This window comes from Nanorana parkeri, unplaced genomic scaffold (genome assembly GCF_000935625.1).
Source record: "Nanorana parkeri isolate BGI_ZX_2015 unplaced genomic scaffold, ASM93562v1 scaffold540, whole genome shotgun sequence".
In the NCBI taxonomy this organism is placed as follows: Eukaryota; Metazoa; Chordata; class Amphibia; order Anura; family Dicroglossidae; genus Nanorana; species Nanorana parkeri.
Window position 1 is genome coordinate 309,560 of NW_017306808.1, and position 13,799 is coordinate 323,358.

Consider the following 13,799-nt stretch of genomic DNA (forward strand, 5'->3'; position numbering starts at 1 on the left):
AAAAAAAAAAAAAAAAAAAGCTTCCAACCTGGCATAAAAACAGCAAAAGATTAAAAGGCAAGTATGCCTGGGAGGTAACCAATTCCTCGTTAAAGGTGCAGATACACAGTGAAAGCCCAGCGCAGAGCTGAAGACCTTCAGTATATCCCAGCAATCAATAACTAGCTTTGTAGAGCTAAATGCACCTTTCCAGCACACTTACAAGCCAGTCAACAAAGGAAATTCAACACTGTGTCTGAGTGTCCCAGAAGAGGATGGCATAAATATTCGGTGGTGCTAGCGACAGTCATCAGTGTTGAATGGTTACTTTTTATTAAGGTCTGTGACTCTGGTGCAAACTTTCCTTAACTACCTGCCTGTCACAACCATTGTCAGCAGGACAAGACGTGAGGACAAACCTCTCTAATAAACCCTCATGATGGCAGTAAAAACCCCACAGGAGTTCTAACCCTTCCTTGCTCTATCCAAAATGTAAAAAAACAGTTTTGGCTGGAAATACATTTTAATTGTTCCGTTAAATCTTAAGATTTTTTTTTTCCCAAACAATCAAAAATTTTTAAATGTCTTAAATTCTAGCAGCATAAATGAGTTTATATTAGAATGGCCTTTATTTTTTTTTTTTAAATGTACTCAATTAGGAATATAAAACTAAAAAACAAAACCAATAAGTTGTCTCAATATTCATAGTGTAAGATTACTCATAACTTCAATTTACAAATTATTCTGTTTAGTACTACAAGAAATGCCAACCCAACCACTTTAAACTCACCACTTCAGGATATGTTTGTTTTTGCAAAGATTCTCAGTCTGGTCCCCCAGCAGATCCAGTACTGCCCCTGCTGCTGCCTGCTCAAAGCTGCTGCCTCCGATACTCAGTCTATAATAAAATAAAGATTAAAAAGAGGAACATTTAAATCTATGATTAACAGAATGGTAAAACAAAGATATGCTCAGTAACTATAAAAAAACAAAAAAACCCGATAAAGTAATCATGTCATAGACCTTATGCAATTCCATGTCATAGACCTTATGCAATTCCAATGAGCAAATTCTGAAAAATACGCATGAGCAGCTTGAATTGTTCAGGTTTGTAATTACTTTACTTTAGCTGCAGCCAACAATACTGTGTACAACTATACTTATAAACTCTAAAAGGGTCAGGCCACCCAAAACTCAAATTTTTTCCAACTTAATCAAGCTTAATTTGAAATAACCATTGAATAACAAGCCAAGCTTTCCTAAGAAGACTTAAAAGGACTGTAAGTGACAATAAAAGTGAAGGTTATAGAAATAAAGTAATATTATAGGCATATGTGGTAGAGCCTGATAGGCAGAGTCAGGGCCTGGCATTATTTTTGTCTTCAACACTGCAACATTGAGATTGCATTCCCAACTCTGTTCCTGCCCACATATATGCAACAAGTCAACATTTATTTTCTATCCTTTTAAACATAATAGAAGTGTTGGGAGAAAATGTAAGCGAATCTTAAAGGGGACTTTGTTACCTTGCCCATTCAGGACAAAGCAGTTATGTATTTGTAAAGGCCCTTTCTGCCCCGAATTATACTCACCTTACCAGCGCTTCCTCATAGCTCCTGCCTCCACTGCAGACAGTAAGGAAATCTGAGGTGTCGCCTATGTCATCATGTGAGCGTGCTCAGGCCTAGTGACTGGCTGCTAGATAGTGTATGAGAACAGTCACTAGGAGAAGGTCACATGCTCCTCCACACCTTGAAGCACCGTTTTTCTTCTTTTTTATGCAGCAGTGGAGTGGAAAAAGAGCACAATAAGGCAAGTATAACTGGGGTGGGGGGGTCCTTAAAAACACAGGAAAGAAAATGGAAATGTTCATATTCAATATTTGGCAATGAAAGTTCACTTTCTGTATGCCTAGCTTTACCCTTTTTCACTCTCAAAGTCCTTTGGTTTGTATGGGATGTAATACTCTGCATCCTGAGTAGTATCCGTTTTATTTTTCTTTCTGCTTTCAGCGTCAGCCCCATCTGACCTCTTCCTCTTTCCAACCACTTGTGAGAAAACCCCCTGGTAAAGATAGACACAGAACGTCATGGCAAAAAATGTCACAGACAGCAATCCATTGTAATATTCGGAGCTGTATCAGTTACCTCTATATTTTCTTCAGAACTGTCTTGGCTGGCTGACAGATCAGGTTTAACACTGGCTGGGGACCGTGCTGTACTATTTGCTTTCTCTTCCTGCAAACGCTGGAACTTGGAGATGACCTTACAATCTTGATTTCTCTTGGCACGCATCACTTCACTGGCAGTTGTCTTATTGGTCGCATTAATTTCAAAGATTGTCTAAGGACGAAATTATGAGCAAATTACAAAAGTAATTGCATTCAATGAAATAAAAACACACGATTAAAGTACTTATTCAAATCCTTTAACACAATGGAATCCCTCATTACAGTGACAATGTAACTGTTTTCAAAGTGTTTTGGAGTTCCACTTCACTAGGACAAATGGACAAAAGGATCAAATGGCTTCCAGGGTGCAAGCAGTCTGACAAGGAAGGTCTAGCTCTGTCTCTGCCGATCCTAACTAGGGGCACAACTGGATGTGTATCCTGCATTTCTGGCTAAGTGCTAAACCCTTTTAAGCTGTGCATGTCACTTGTGAATTATGAAAAACTTACTTGTGAACCCATTTATGCAGTATATTAATGTACAGTCCTATTTTTTTGTCTATCCTCTCAATGAACATGAAAAATAAATAAAAATACAGCAATAGCTTACCCAGGAACAAGAGACCAGCCTCAAACTTTGTTCTCTACATGGTAAGTCATTGACTGACATGTGTGTGCACATCAGGTGTGGGGAAGCCCGATAATGCAAACTTAGTGTGGGTCAGTGACCCACTAAACAATAAAGAATGACAAATGCAGAACCTACATCTTTAACCCTTACACTGCCACCGACATAAGGGTTATGGAGGAACAGAAAAGCTTGCAGCTGGGCAGCTCATTAACCCTCAATAACTTCAATCCATTCCCTTCTGCTATAAGCTTATGGTCACTTCAGCAACCTTAAACTTTTAACAAAAGGGTCCCCCAGACTCTGTTGATTATTGAATAAGCTTGTCAGCTCCTGATCGCAGACCTTTATAAAAACTGTGACTGCCCCTGCCGGTCCAGTGTGCCCTCCTCCCTCCATGTGCCTCCATCATTGCTCAGGAGGGCTCATTGTGTCCCTTCACACAGCGCTGCTCTTTCCACAACCCGTGTGTGATCTCCTCCTGCACTGCCTCTGTCCCCAAGCTGCAGATTAGACCCGGAGGCTCAAGTTGGTGTATATACTGTTACCAGGGGACTTGTCATCCTCTTGCAATACACAAAAAAAAAAAAAAATTACACAACCCTGCCCCCTCCATAGACACTCACAAATTACACAAACGCATAACCTAGTTTTGTATTTTTTAACCACTTTACAAAAAGTCACAATTTGAAATGTATAAATATTTGTTTTTTATTAAAATCAGCAATTTTTTATTCTTTTGTAAATTATGTTGGGTGCGCCAATAATGATTCTAGTATATTTCAAGTGAAAATACAGTTGCGATACATTTGCGCAACTATCACGGGACCTACAAAATCAGTAGCACAATTTTTTTATTCTACCGAGTACTCTATTGTGTACATATAGAAAATGTATGGTTTAGGGTCTTTTAGGTCTTTTCCCAATCATTCATTATTTGTTAATGGAAAAAATACAAAACACAAAAATCTGAAAAACTGCAAAAATGTTCTGCCCACCTGAGGTGAAAAAGGGAGAGCAGGGCCCGGCAGCAAAAAGGTTAAAAGCAAGTCACCAATAACAGCTCATACATTTCTCTTCTAACAGGTCCCTTTTAAAGCTAAAGCAAATGCCAATTGTAACGCAACTAACCGCTTTTGATTTATAAGATTTAATGCTGTCCACAAACTTCAGTCTCTGCATTTCTTCCCCACCAAGACGAGACCCTGTAAAAGGAACAAATATAAGGCAAGAAGAGATTAGATAAAAAGACCAGAATTTATGGATAGCCAAGTAAGAAATAAGTAAGAGACATACAATGGCACAGCATCCATATGTATGGGTGACAGGCAAAGTGCAAACAGAGATCAAGTAGAGTGTTAAGGTTACTCACAGAACAAGGGGTGCACTCCCAACAGGTTGTAATTGGCTTCTTTGACACGTTTTATAGACTCTGGAGCTGGGGCTGGTCTGGATTTGCTGTATTGTTTGTAAGCATTTTCAGAGATGCGATGCAGGTTCTGCAGCTCTAAAGATCTCTCATGGTCTGTGATTAGCAGAGCATCTTCATCATCTATCAAACTTTGTGGAACTCGTCCTAGAACACCATCTGCATCCAGATCTATAGATGGAGGAACAACATGAAGGGACCTATATACTTTTTTCAGGCTTTAAGGATTACCACTAGCAGGACTTTATGATGTACCTAAATCAGCCTGTGGGTCTGCCAGTTTCAGTGGTCTTCCTAGAAAGAGGTGAAGATCATACACATAAGGCGTTTCATCAGGAGCTATCAGAGAATAAGCTGTGCCGCTCCGACCTGCTCTAGCCACACGACCTGTTTAAAAGAAGGAAGAAATTCATAAAATTACCCCAAAATTGATCATACACTTTCAATTCCTATTGCATTCAATCAGAAGATCTAATTACATCCTTACCCACACGATGCAGGAAAAGTTTGCCTTTGGGAGGGAAGTTATAATTGATGACATTGTCAAGCATAGGTATATCAATACCGCGAGCTGCCACATCTGTGACCAATAAAGCGTTTACTTTTCCATGCAGAAACAAACCCAGGTTAATCTTTCTGGCAGTCTGATCAAGAGAGCTGTATATATGGGAACATGGGATACTCTGCATATCCAGCATCTAGGTGGCAAGAAAAAAAAAAGACACATTACACGTAAACAGTAGTGTGAAGAGGATTTTCAGTTGCAAATGGAAAGGAAAAAAAAAACAAACAAACATTCAGCTAAAATGGTTCTTGACAGAGTAAAGAGAAAACCTGTCCGCTATGTTCCTCAAAGTAATTTATATTACAGTAGTTTAAATACACTATTTAAACTGGTAAAAGCACCAAAACTGGTCATTTATAGCCAGTAGAGTTGGGCTACGGTCAACCATGACTTGGAGCAAAAAAAAAAAACCTCAAGTCTTATAGTTGCATTATATTAGTGGTTCAACTACCTTACTTGGGGTAATCTACTCTTTACTCCGACCATTTACACAGTAGTTTACATTTTTTTTATATAGGACCACCCAATTGACTGTTGTATCCTCCTTTTCCATTTATTACTGCCACTACTGTATGCACTGGATCTAAAAACAGGTTATTGTAGACACTTGTACCTATATGATATGCCATGTGTTCAATCTCACCCCTGAGTGGAGAGGTCCCCCTTCTGTATTAAATACCTGCACCTTATTTATCCCTTCTCACATATTTAACTGAAGTTACAAGTTTATGATTTATGTGTGGCCTTTAAAGCGGTTATGATGCTATGTCTATATAACACTCAATTATTTGTCATGATTAATGGCGCATTTGTTAGAAGCCTGTTCTTATTGATCCTGTGATAAACATGATGTGTCATCTTTAATAAAGAAATAAAAAAAATGTTGCGAAATTTATACTTATTTAATTAAAAGAACTTCCATATACTAGCTATAGTGACTGCTTACTGATGTGAAGGTCTTTTTTTTCCCCTCCCATTCTGTTTTTACCCTAACTGGATTGCTCAGCCAGGTCCAGAGTAAAAGTTCACTTCTTATAGCAGAACTGCTTTTTCACAAAAACTAGACCCATTTGTGCTTGTCCCAGCAGCATGCAAGAAAAATGTCAATGTGATGGGTCACCTTTACTGAAGAAAAATCCTGTTTTCAGCAATACAGCCTGTAGCCTCCTGAGTACATACTGCTGTGCTTTGAAAATGCATTCACAAGAGACATACGGCTCATTAAGCTCAATACAGAGCAAGTATCCCGTCTCCAAAATGTACGCTCTGCTGGTGCCCATAACAGCATGTTTACAGCAAAGATGGGCCACAGACAGGCTCAAACCGTACCGCTGGAAACAGGATTCGTTTCAATAAAGATAATTCATCATAACTGGATTTTTTTCACAGTCTACAGGAACAAATGTATAATATCAGAGGGTACAGTCATTCTTTAGTGTATGACCTGAGGTCAATATAGTCTCCATTTATTCCTAGGTTTTAAAGCGGACCTTTACTCATATCTTTTAAATAACAAACAACACACCTTTAGAAATGTTTAGTAATGACAATCTACAAACACATACTTCTAGATAATTGCTGGCTTTGTATTCTTTGCATACCTTATTTCTCTTTCCCAGTCTTCTGACAGTGGCCATGTTTACTAAGGACAGATTACTAGTTATCCTATTACTTCCTGGATTTCTGGCACATGTGACTAGGACATGTGACCATGCACATGATCTCAGGGGAGGAAAATGCCTTTTCCTGAGATCTCATGAGATTTCCCAGCAGTACTCTGCTGATGACTAGGCAATCCCAGTGTGCATTGCGTTGGCAAATTGAAGTAATTTGCACTTTCAAAGCAGAAAGTGAATGCTCTGCAAGTGTAAGTATTTCAAAATCACAGCATTTTACACCTGACATGTCTGTGTTATTATTAATTGTTAAATGGCTCTTTTTCAAATTGGTCTAAGGTTGAGAGTGGCGTGCCCCAGGGTTGTGCTAGGCCCTATACTGTGTAACCTGTTTATTAACGATATCGGGGAGGGTGTTAATGTTTGCTGATGATACTAAAAATCAGGAGGGTAATAGACACGGACTTCAACATTATAACATTACAGGCGGACCTGGATAAAATAGGGGAGTGGGCAACTATATGGCAGATGAGGTTTAATGTTGAAAAATGTAAAGTAATGCATTTTGGTGTTAAAAATAGGAAAGTGGAATACACATTAATGGGAACTCCACAAGGGAGTCAGAAACGGAAAAATATTTGGGGGTCATAGTGGACCACAGATTGAATAACAGCATGCAATGCCAGGGTGGGGAAAGCAAAGCAAGCAGAGCATGTTCGGCTGACCGAAGTGCAGCCGAAATCAGCCGTACAAGCCAAAGGTGAATAGCCAAATGTAGTTCGGCTCACTTCACTTCGGCTGGGTTATTCACTCGGCAGCTGAGTGAATAACCCTTTATGAGACAAGGTTGCTAAATTTAATAGCATTTTATTGCAACATCAGCAATAAAGTTTTTACTGTAAACCCCCTAACAAAGACTAGAGGCCACCACCTGAAATTGGTGGAGAAAAGATTTAAACGCAAAGGGTGTAGGGGCTTCTTTTCAGTCAGAAAAGTTACATTTTGGAACTCTCTTCCACAAGCAGTGGTATCAGCAGAGAGTATTGAATCGTTCAAAAATCAGATACCTTCCTCAGAGACCATAATATACAGGGGTACAGGTACTCTTAAAAACTAAGACCACACAGGATATACACACACATGCGCACATGTTGAACTTGATGGACCTGTGTCTTTATTCAACCTCAAATACTATGTAAAGGTCAGCTTTAGGTTGGATATATCCCCACATAATTCAGCATAAATGAAAATAATCCATAACAATTTGGATATACATGCTTCTGTTTTAGCACTGACCTCTCTCAGATACTCAGCATGGTGTTTGGTGGCCACAAAGATGACTGTTTGTTCCTGAGGTTTTATAATGCAGCGCAAAAGATGTAAAAGAACAGCAGGTTTATCTTCGGCCCTCACGTTAAAAAATGCCAGCTTAGATAGGATGGAAAAAAGAAAAAAAAAGTATTAGTAGCAGCTCTTTTGGAAATGCAGGGCTCCCTGTACCTTATTCCATCACTTTACCTTTAATTGATCATTTAGCTTTGTGTCAACATCTAGACGGATTAGCACAGGTTCAGTAAGACCTACAGTTGGGGAAAGAAAATACTCTGATCATACAACTTTCAACCACCTTTGTAAAATGTATCATGGTGACAGTAAAATCCTTTTCATTGGAGAACCTTACAGGAGACACATTAGAGGTTAATGCCCTGTCTGTAGGATGTTGGACATTAAACAAGGTTGCTCTCGCCTGTGGCCGATACCTTCCCCTACATAAAATACCTAATCAGCTTTTCCCCAAGACAAGCTGATTAGGTATTCCCCAAATATGAATGCATATTTTCAGAGCTATGCTTTTCCAAAGGGTTCAATCCACCAAGAATGGGAAATAAAAAAAAAAAAAAAATTACACAACCCTGCCCCCTCCATAGACACTCACAAATTACACAAACGCATAACCTAGTTTTGTATTTTTTAACCACTTTACAAAAAGTCACAATTTGAAATGTATAAATATTTGTTTTTTATTAAAATCAGCAATTTTTTATTCTTTTGTAAATTATGTTGGGTGCGCCAATAATGATTCTAGTATATTTCAAGTGAAAATACAGTTGCGATACATTTGCGCAACTATCACGGGACCTACAAAATCAGTAGCACAATTTTTTTATTCTACCGAGTACTCTATTGTGTACATATAGAAAATGTATGGTTTAGGGTCTTTTAGGTCTTTTCCCAATCATTCATTATTTGTTAATGGAAAAAATACAAAACACAAAAATCTGAAAAACTGCAAAAATGTTCTGCCCACCTGAGGTGAAAAAGGGAGAGCAGGGCCCGGCAGCAAAAAGGTTAAAAGCAAGTCACCAATAACAGCTCATACATTTCTCTTCTAACAGGTCCCTTTTAAAGCTAAAGCAAATGCCAATTGTAACGCAACTAACCGCTTTTGATTTATAAGATTTAATGCTGTCCACAAACTTCAGTCTCTGCATTTCTTCCCCACCAAGACGAGACCCTGTAAAAGGAACAAATATAAGGCAAGAAGAGATTAGATAAAAAGACCAGAATTTATGGATAGCCAAGTAAGAAATAAGTAAGAGACATACAATGGCACAGCATCCATATGTATGGGTGACAGGCAAAGTGCAAACAGAGATCAAGTAGAGTGTTAAGGTTACTCACAGAACAAGGGGTGCACTCCCAACAGGTTGTAATTGGCTTCTTTGACACGTTTTATAGACTCTGGAGCTGGGGCTGGTCTGGATTTGCTGTATTGTTTGTAAGCATTTTCAGAGATGCGATGCAGGTTCTGCAGCTCTAAAGATCTCTCATGGTCTGTGATTAGCAGAGCATCTTCATCATCTATCAAACTTTGTGGAACTCGTCCTAGAACACCATCTGCATCCAGATCTATAGATGGAGGAACAACATGAAGGGACCTATATACTTTTTTCAGGCTTTAAGGATTACCACTAGCAGGACTTTATGATGTACCTAAATCAGCCTGTGGGTCTGCCAGTTTCAGTGGTCTTCCTAGAAAGAGGTGAAGATCATACACATAAGGCGTTTCATCAGGAGCTATCAGAGAATAAGCTGTGCCGCTCCGACCTGCTCTAGCCACACGACCTGTTTAAAAGAAGGAAGAAATTCATAAAATTACCCCAAAATTGATCATACACTTTCAATTCCTATTGCATTCAATCAGAAGATCTAATTACATCCTTACCCACACGATGCAGGAAAAGTTTGCCTTTGGGAGGGAAGTTATAATTGATGACATTGTCAAGCATAGGTATATCAATACCGCGAGCTGCCACATCTGTGACCAATAAAGCGTTTACTTTTCCATGCAGAAACAAACCCAGGTTAATCTTTCTGGCAGTCTGATCAAGAGAGCTGTATATATGGGAACATGGGATACTCTGCATATCCAGCATCTAGGTGGCAAGAAAAAAAAAAGACACATTACACGTAAACAGTAGTGTGAAGAGGATTTTCAGTTGCAAATGGAAAGGAAAAAAAAAACAAACAAACATTCAGCTAAAATGGTTCTTGACAGAGTAAAGAGAAAACCTGTCCGCTATGTTCCTCAAAGTAATTTATATTACAGTAGTTTAAATACACTATTTAAACTGGTAAAAGCACCAAAACTGGTCATTTATAGCCAGTAGAGTTGGGCTACGGTCAACCATGACTTGGAGCAAAAAAAAAAAACCTCAAGTCTTATAGTTGCATTATATTAGTGGTTCAACTACCTTACTTGGGGTAATCTACTCTTTACTCCGACCATTTACACAGTAGTTTACATTTTTTTTATATAGGACCACCCAATTGACTGTTGTATCCTCCTTTTCCATTTATTACTGCCACTACTGTATGCACTGGATCTAAAAACAGGTTATTGTAGACACTTGTACCTATATGATATGCCATGTGTTCAATCTCACCCCTGAGTGGAGAGGTCCCCCTTCTGTATTAAATACCTGCACCTTATTTATCCCTTCTCACATATTTAACTGAAGTTACAAGTTTATGATTTATGTGTGGCCTTTAAAGCGGTTATGATGCTATGTCTATATAACACTCAATTATTTGTCATGATTAATGGCGCATTTGTTAGAAGCCTGTTCTTATTGATCCTGTGATAAACATGATGTGTCATCTTTAATAAAGAAATAAAAAAAATGTTGCGAAATTTATACTTATTTAATTAAAAGAACTTCCATATACTAGCTATAGTGACTGCTTACTGATGTGAAGGTCTTTTTTTTCCCCTCCCATTCTGTTTTTACCCTAACTGGATTGCTCAGCCAGGTCCAGAGTAAAAGTTCACTTCTTATAGCAGAACTGCTTTTTCACAAAAACTAGACCCATTTGTGCTTGTCCCAGCAGCATGCAAGAAAAATGTCAATGTGATGGGTCACCTTTACTGAAGAAAAATCCTGTTTTCAGCAATACAGCCTGTAGCCTCCTGAGTACATACTGCTGTGCTTTGAAAATGCATTCACAAGAGACATACGGCTCATTAAGCTCAATACAGAGCAAGTATCCCGTCTCCAAAATGTACGCTCTGCTGGTGCCCATAACAGCATGTTTACAGCAAAGATGGGCCACAGACAGGCTCAAACCGTACCGCTGGAAACAGGATTCGTTTCAATAAAGATAATTCATCATAACTGGATTTTTTTCACAGTCTACAGGAACAAATGTATAATATCAGAGGGTACAGTCATTCTTTAGTGTATGACCTGAGGTCAATATAGTCTCCATTTATTCCTAGGTTTTAAAGCGGACCTTTACTCATATCTTTTAAATAACAAACAACACACCTTTAGAAATGTTTAGTAATGACAATCTACAAACACATACTTCTAGATAATTGCTGGCTTTGTATTCTTTGCATACCTTATTTCTCTTTCCCAGTCTTCTGACAGTGGCCATGTTTACTAAGGACAGATTACTAGTTATCCTATTACTTCCTGGATTTCTGGCACATGTGACTAGGACATGTGACCATGCACATGATCTCAGGGGAGGAAAATGCCTTTTCCTGAGATCTCATGAGATTTCCCAGCAGTACTCTGCTGATGACTAGGCAATCCCAGTGTGCATTGCGTTGGCAAATTGAAGTAATTTGCACTTTCAAAGCAGAAAGTGAATGCTCTGCAAGTGTAAGTATTTCAAAATCACAGCATTTTACACCTGACATGTCTGTGTTATTATTAATTGTTAAATGGCTCTTTTTCAAATTGGTCTAAGGTTGAGAGTGGCGTGCCCCAGGGTTGTGCTAGGCCCTATACTGTGTAACCTGTTTATTAACGATATCGGGGAGGGTGTTAATGTTTGCTGATGATACTAAAAATCAGGAGGGTAATAGACACGGACTTCAACATTATAACATTACAGGCGGACCTGGATAAAATAGGGGAGTGGGCAACTATATGGCAGATGAGGTTTAATGTTGAAAAATGTAAAGTAATGCATTTTGGTGTTAAAAATAGGAAAGTGGAATACACATTAATGGGAACTCCACAAGGGAGTCAGAAACGGAAAAATATTTGGGGGTCATAGTGGACCACAGATTGAATAACAGCATGCAATGCCAGGGTGGGGAAAGCAAAGCAAGCAGAGCATGTTCGGCTGACCGAAGTGCAGCCGAAATCAGCCGTACAAGCCAAAGGTGAATAGCCAAATGTAGTTCGGCTCACTTCACTTCGGCTGGGTTATTCACTCGGCAGCTGAGTGAATAACCCTTTATGAGACAAGGTTGCTAAATTTAATAGCATTTTATTGCAACATCAGCAATAAAGTTTTTACTGTAAACCCCCTAACAAAGACTAGAGGCCACCACCTGAAATTGGTGGAGAAAAGATTTAAACGCAAAGGGTGTAGGGGCTTCTTTTCAGTCAGAAAAGTTACATTTTGGAACTCTCTTCCACAAGCAGTGGTATCAGCAGAGAGTATTGAATCGTTCAAAAATCAGATACCTTCCTCAGAGACCATAATATACAGGGGTACAGGTACTCTTAAAAACTAAGACCACACAGGATATACACACACATGCGCACATGTTGAACTTGATGGACCTGTGTCTTTATTCAACCTCAAATACTATGTAAAGGTCAGCTTTAGGTTGGATATATCCCCACATAATTCAGCATAAATGAAAATAATCCATAACAATTTGGATATACATGCTTCTGTTTTAGCACTGACCTCTCTCAGATACTCAGCATGGTGTTTGGTGGCCACAAAGATGACTGTTTGTTCCTGAGGTTTTATAATGCAGCGCAAAAGATGTAAAAGAACAGCAGGTTTATCTTCGGCCCTCACGTTAAAAAATGCCAGCTTAGATAGGATGGAAAAAAGAAAAAAAAAGTATTAGTAGCAGCTCTTTTGGAAATGCAGGGCTCCCTGTACCTTATTCCATCACTTTACCTTTAATTGATCATTTAGCTTTGTGTCAACATCTAGACGGATTAGCACAGGTTCAGTAAGACCTACAGTTGGGGAAAGAAAATACTCTGATCATACAACTTTCAACCACCTTTGTAAAATGTATCATGGTGACAGTAAAATCCTTTTCATTGGAGAACCTTACAGGAGACACATTAGAGGTTAATGCCCTGTCTGTAGGATGTTGGACATTAAACAAGGTTGCTCTCGCCTGTGGCCGATACCTTCCCCTACATAAAATACCTAATCAGCTTTTCCCCAAGACAAGCTGATTAGGTATTCCCCAAATATGAATGCATATTTTCAGAGCTATGCTTTTCCAAAGGGTTCAATCCACCAAGAATGGGAAATAGAGTGTCCATTTCTTCTATATTTCACTTCTGTCTCCTTTAGCCAATGTAATGATGCATCACAGAAGACAAGGCTTTTCTAGTGGATGTAAGAGTTAAAAAGAAGGCAGTAGGTGCCTGAAAATGGCAGACTGTAAGGCAGGCTATTTATTTTTGGATACAGGCACCTCGGACAAAAAGGACAAGTTCTACTGAAGGAAGACTAAAAGTCATACATTGTAGTATTAAGGTGAATATAAAATTATATTAAGCGCAATTCTATCGTTTACATTTACTTTCTAATCTCTGAAATAAAAAGTGGACTGTTTGCCTATGTTATATATATAGCTTACATCACACTCCAACCACTTATACTCCAAAGATGTTCTGTGTCCTTGGATAAATGATCATAACATTTTAGATTAGAGCAGTGGATTTATCTATCTTACCTGCACGGGCAAATTCTAGCAGCATCTTGGGTAGAGTGGCTGAGAAAAGCAAGGTCTGGCGGGCTTCTGGAAGACGAGCAAGGATCTCCTGCAGCTGCTCAGCAAACCCCATTTCAAAAAGTCTTTGACAAGTATAAAAAAAGAGGCAATAAGCAAGTGACAAGCAGTGCAAGTTATCT

The 13,799-nt window shown here is 38.8% G+C and overlaps 1 protein-coding gene across 1 annotated transcript in view; it reads right to left on the reverse strand.

The window, feature by feature from the left end:
* DDX54 (DEAD-box helicase 54) overlaps positions 1-13,799 on the reverse strand; it is a 32,379-nt gene that overhangs the window by 7,786 nt on the left and 10,794 nt on the right. The window contains 10 exon segments of the mRNA XM_018561742.1: positions 770-877; positions 1,901-2,043; positions 2,127-2,321; positions 8,828-8,901; positions 9,069-9,296; positions 9,357-9,512; positions 9,613-9,823; positions 12,603-12,734; positions 12,825-12,886; positions 13,621-13,742. Coding sequence (XP_018417244.1) covers positions 770-877; positions 1,901-2,043; positions 2,127-2,321; positions 8,828-8,901; positions 9,069-9,296; positions 9,357-9,512; positions 9,613-9,823; positions 12,603-12,734; positions 12,825-12,886; positions 13,621-13,742 — 1,431 coding nt within the window.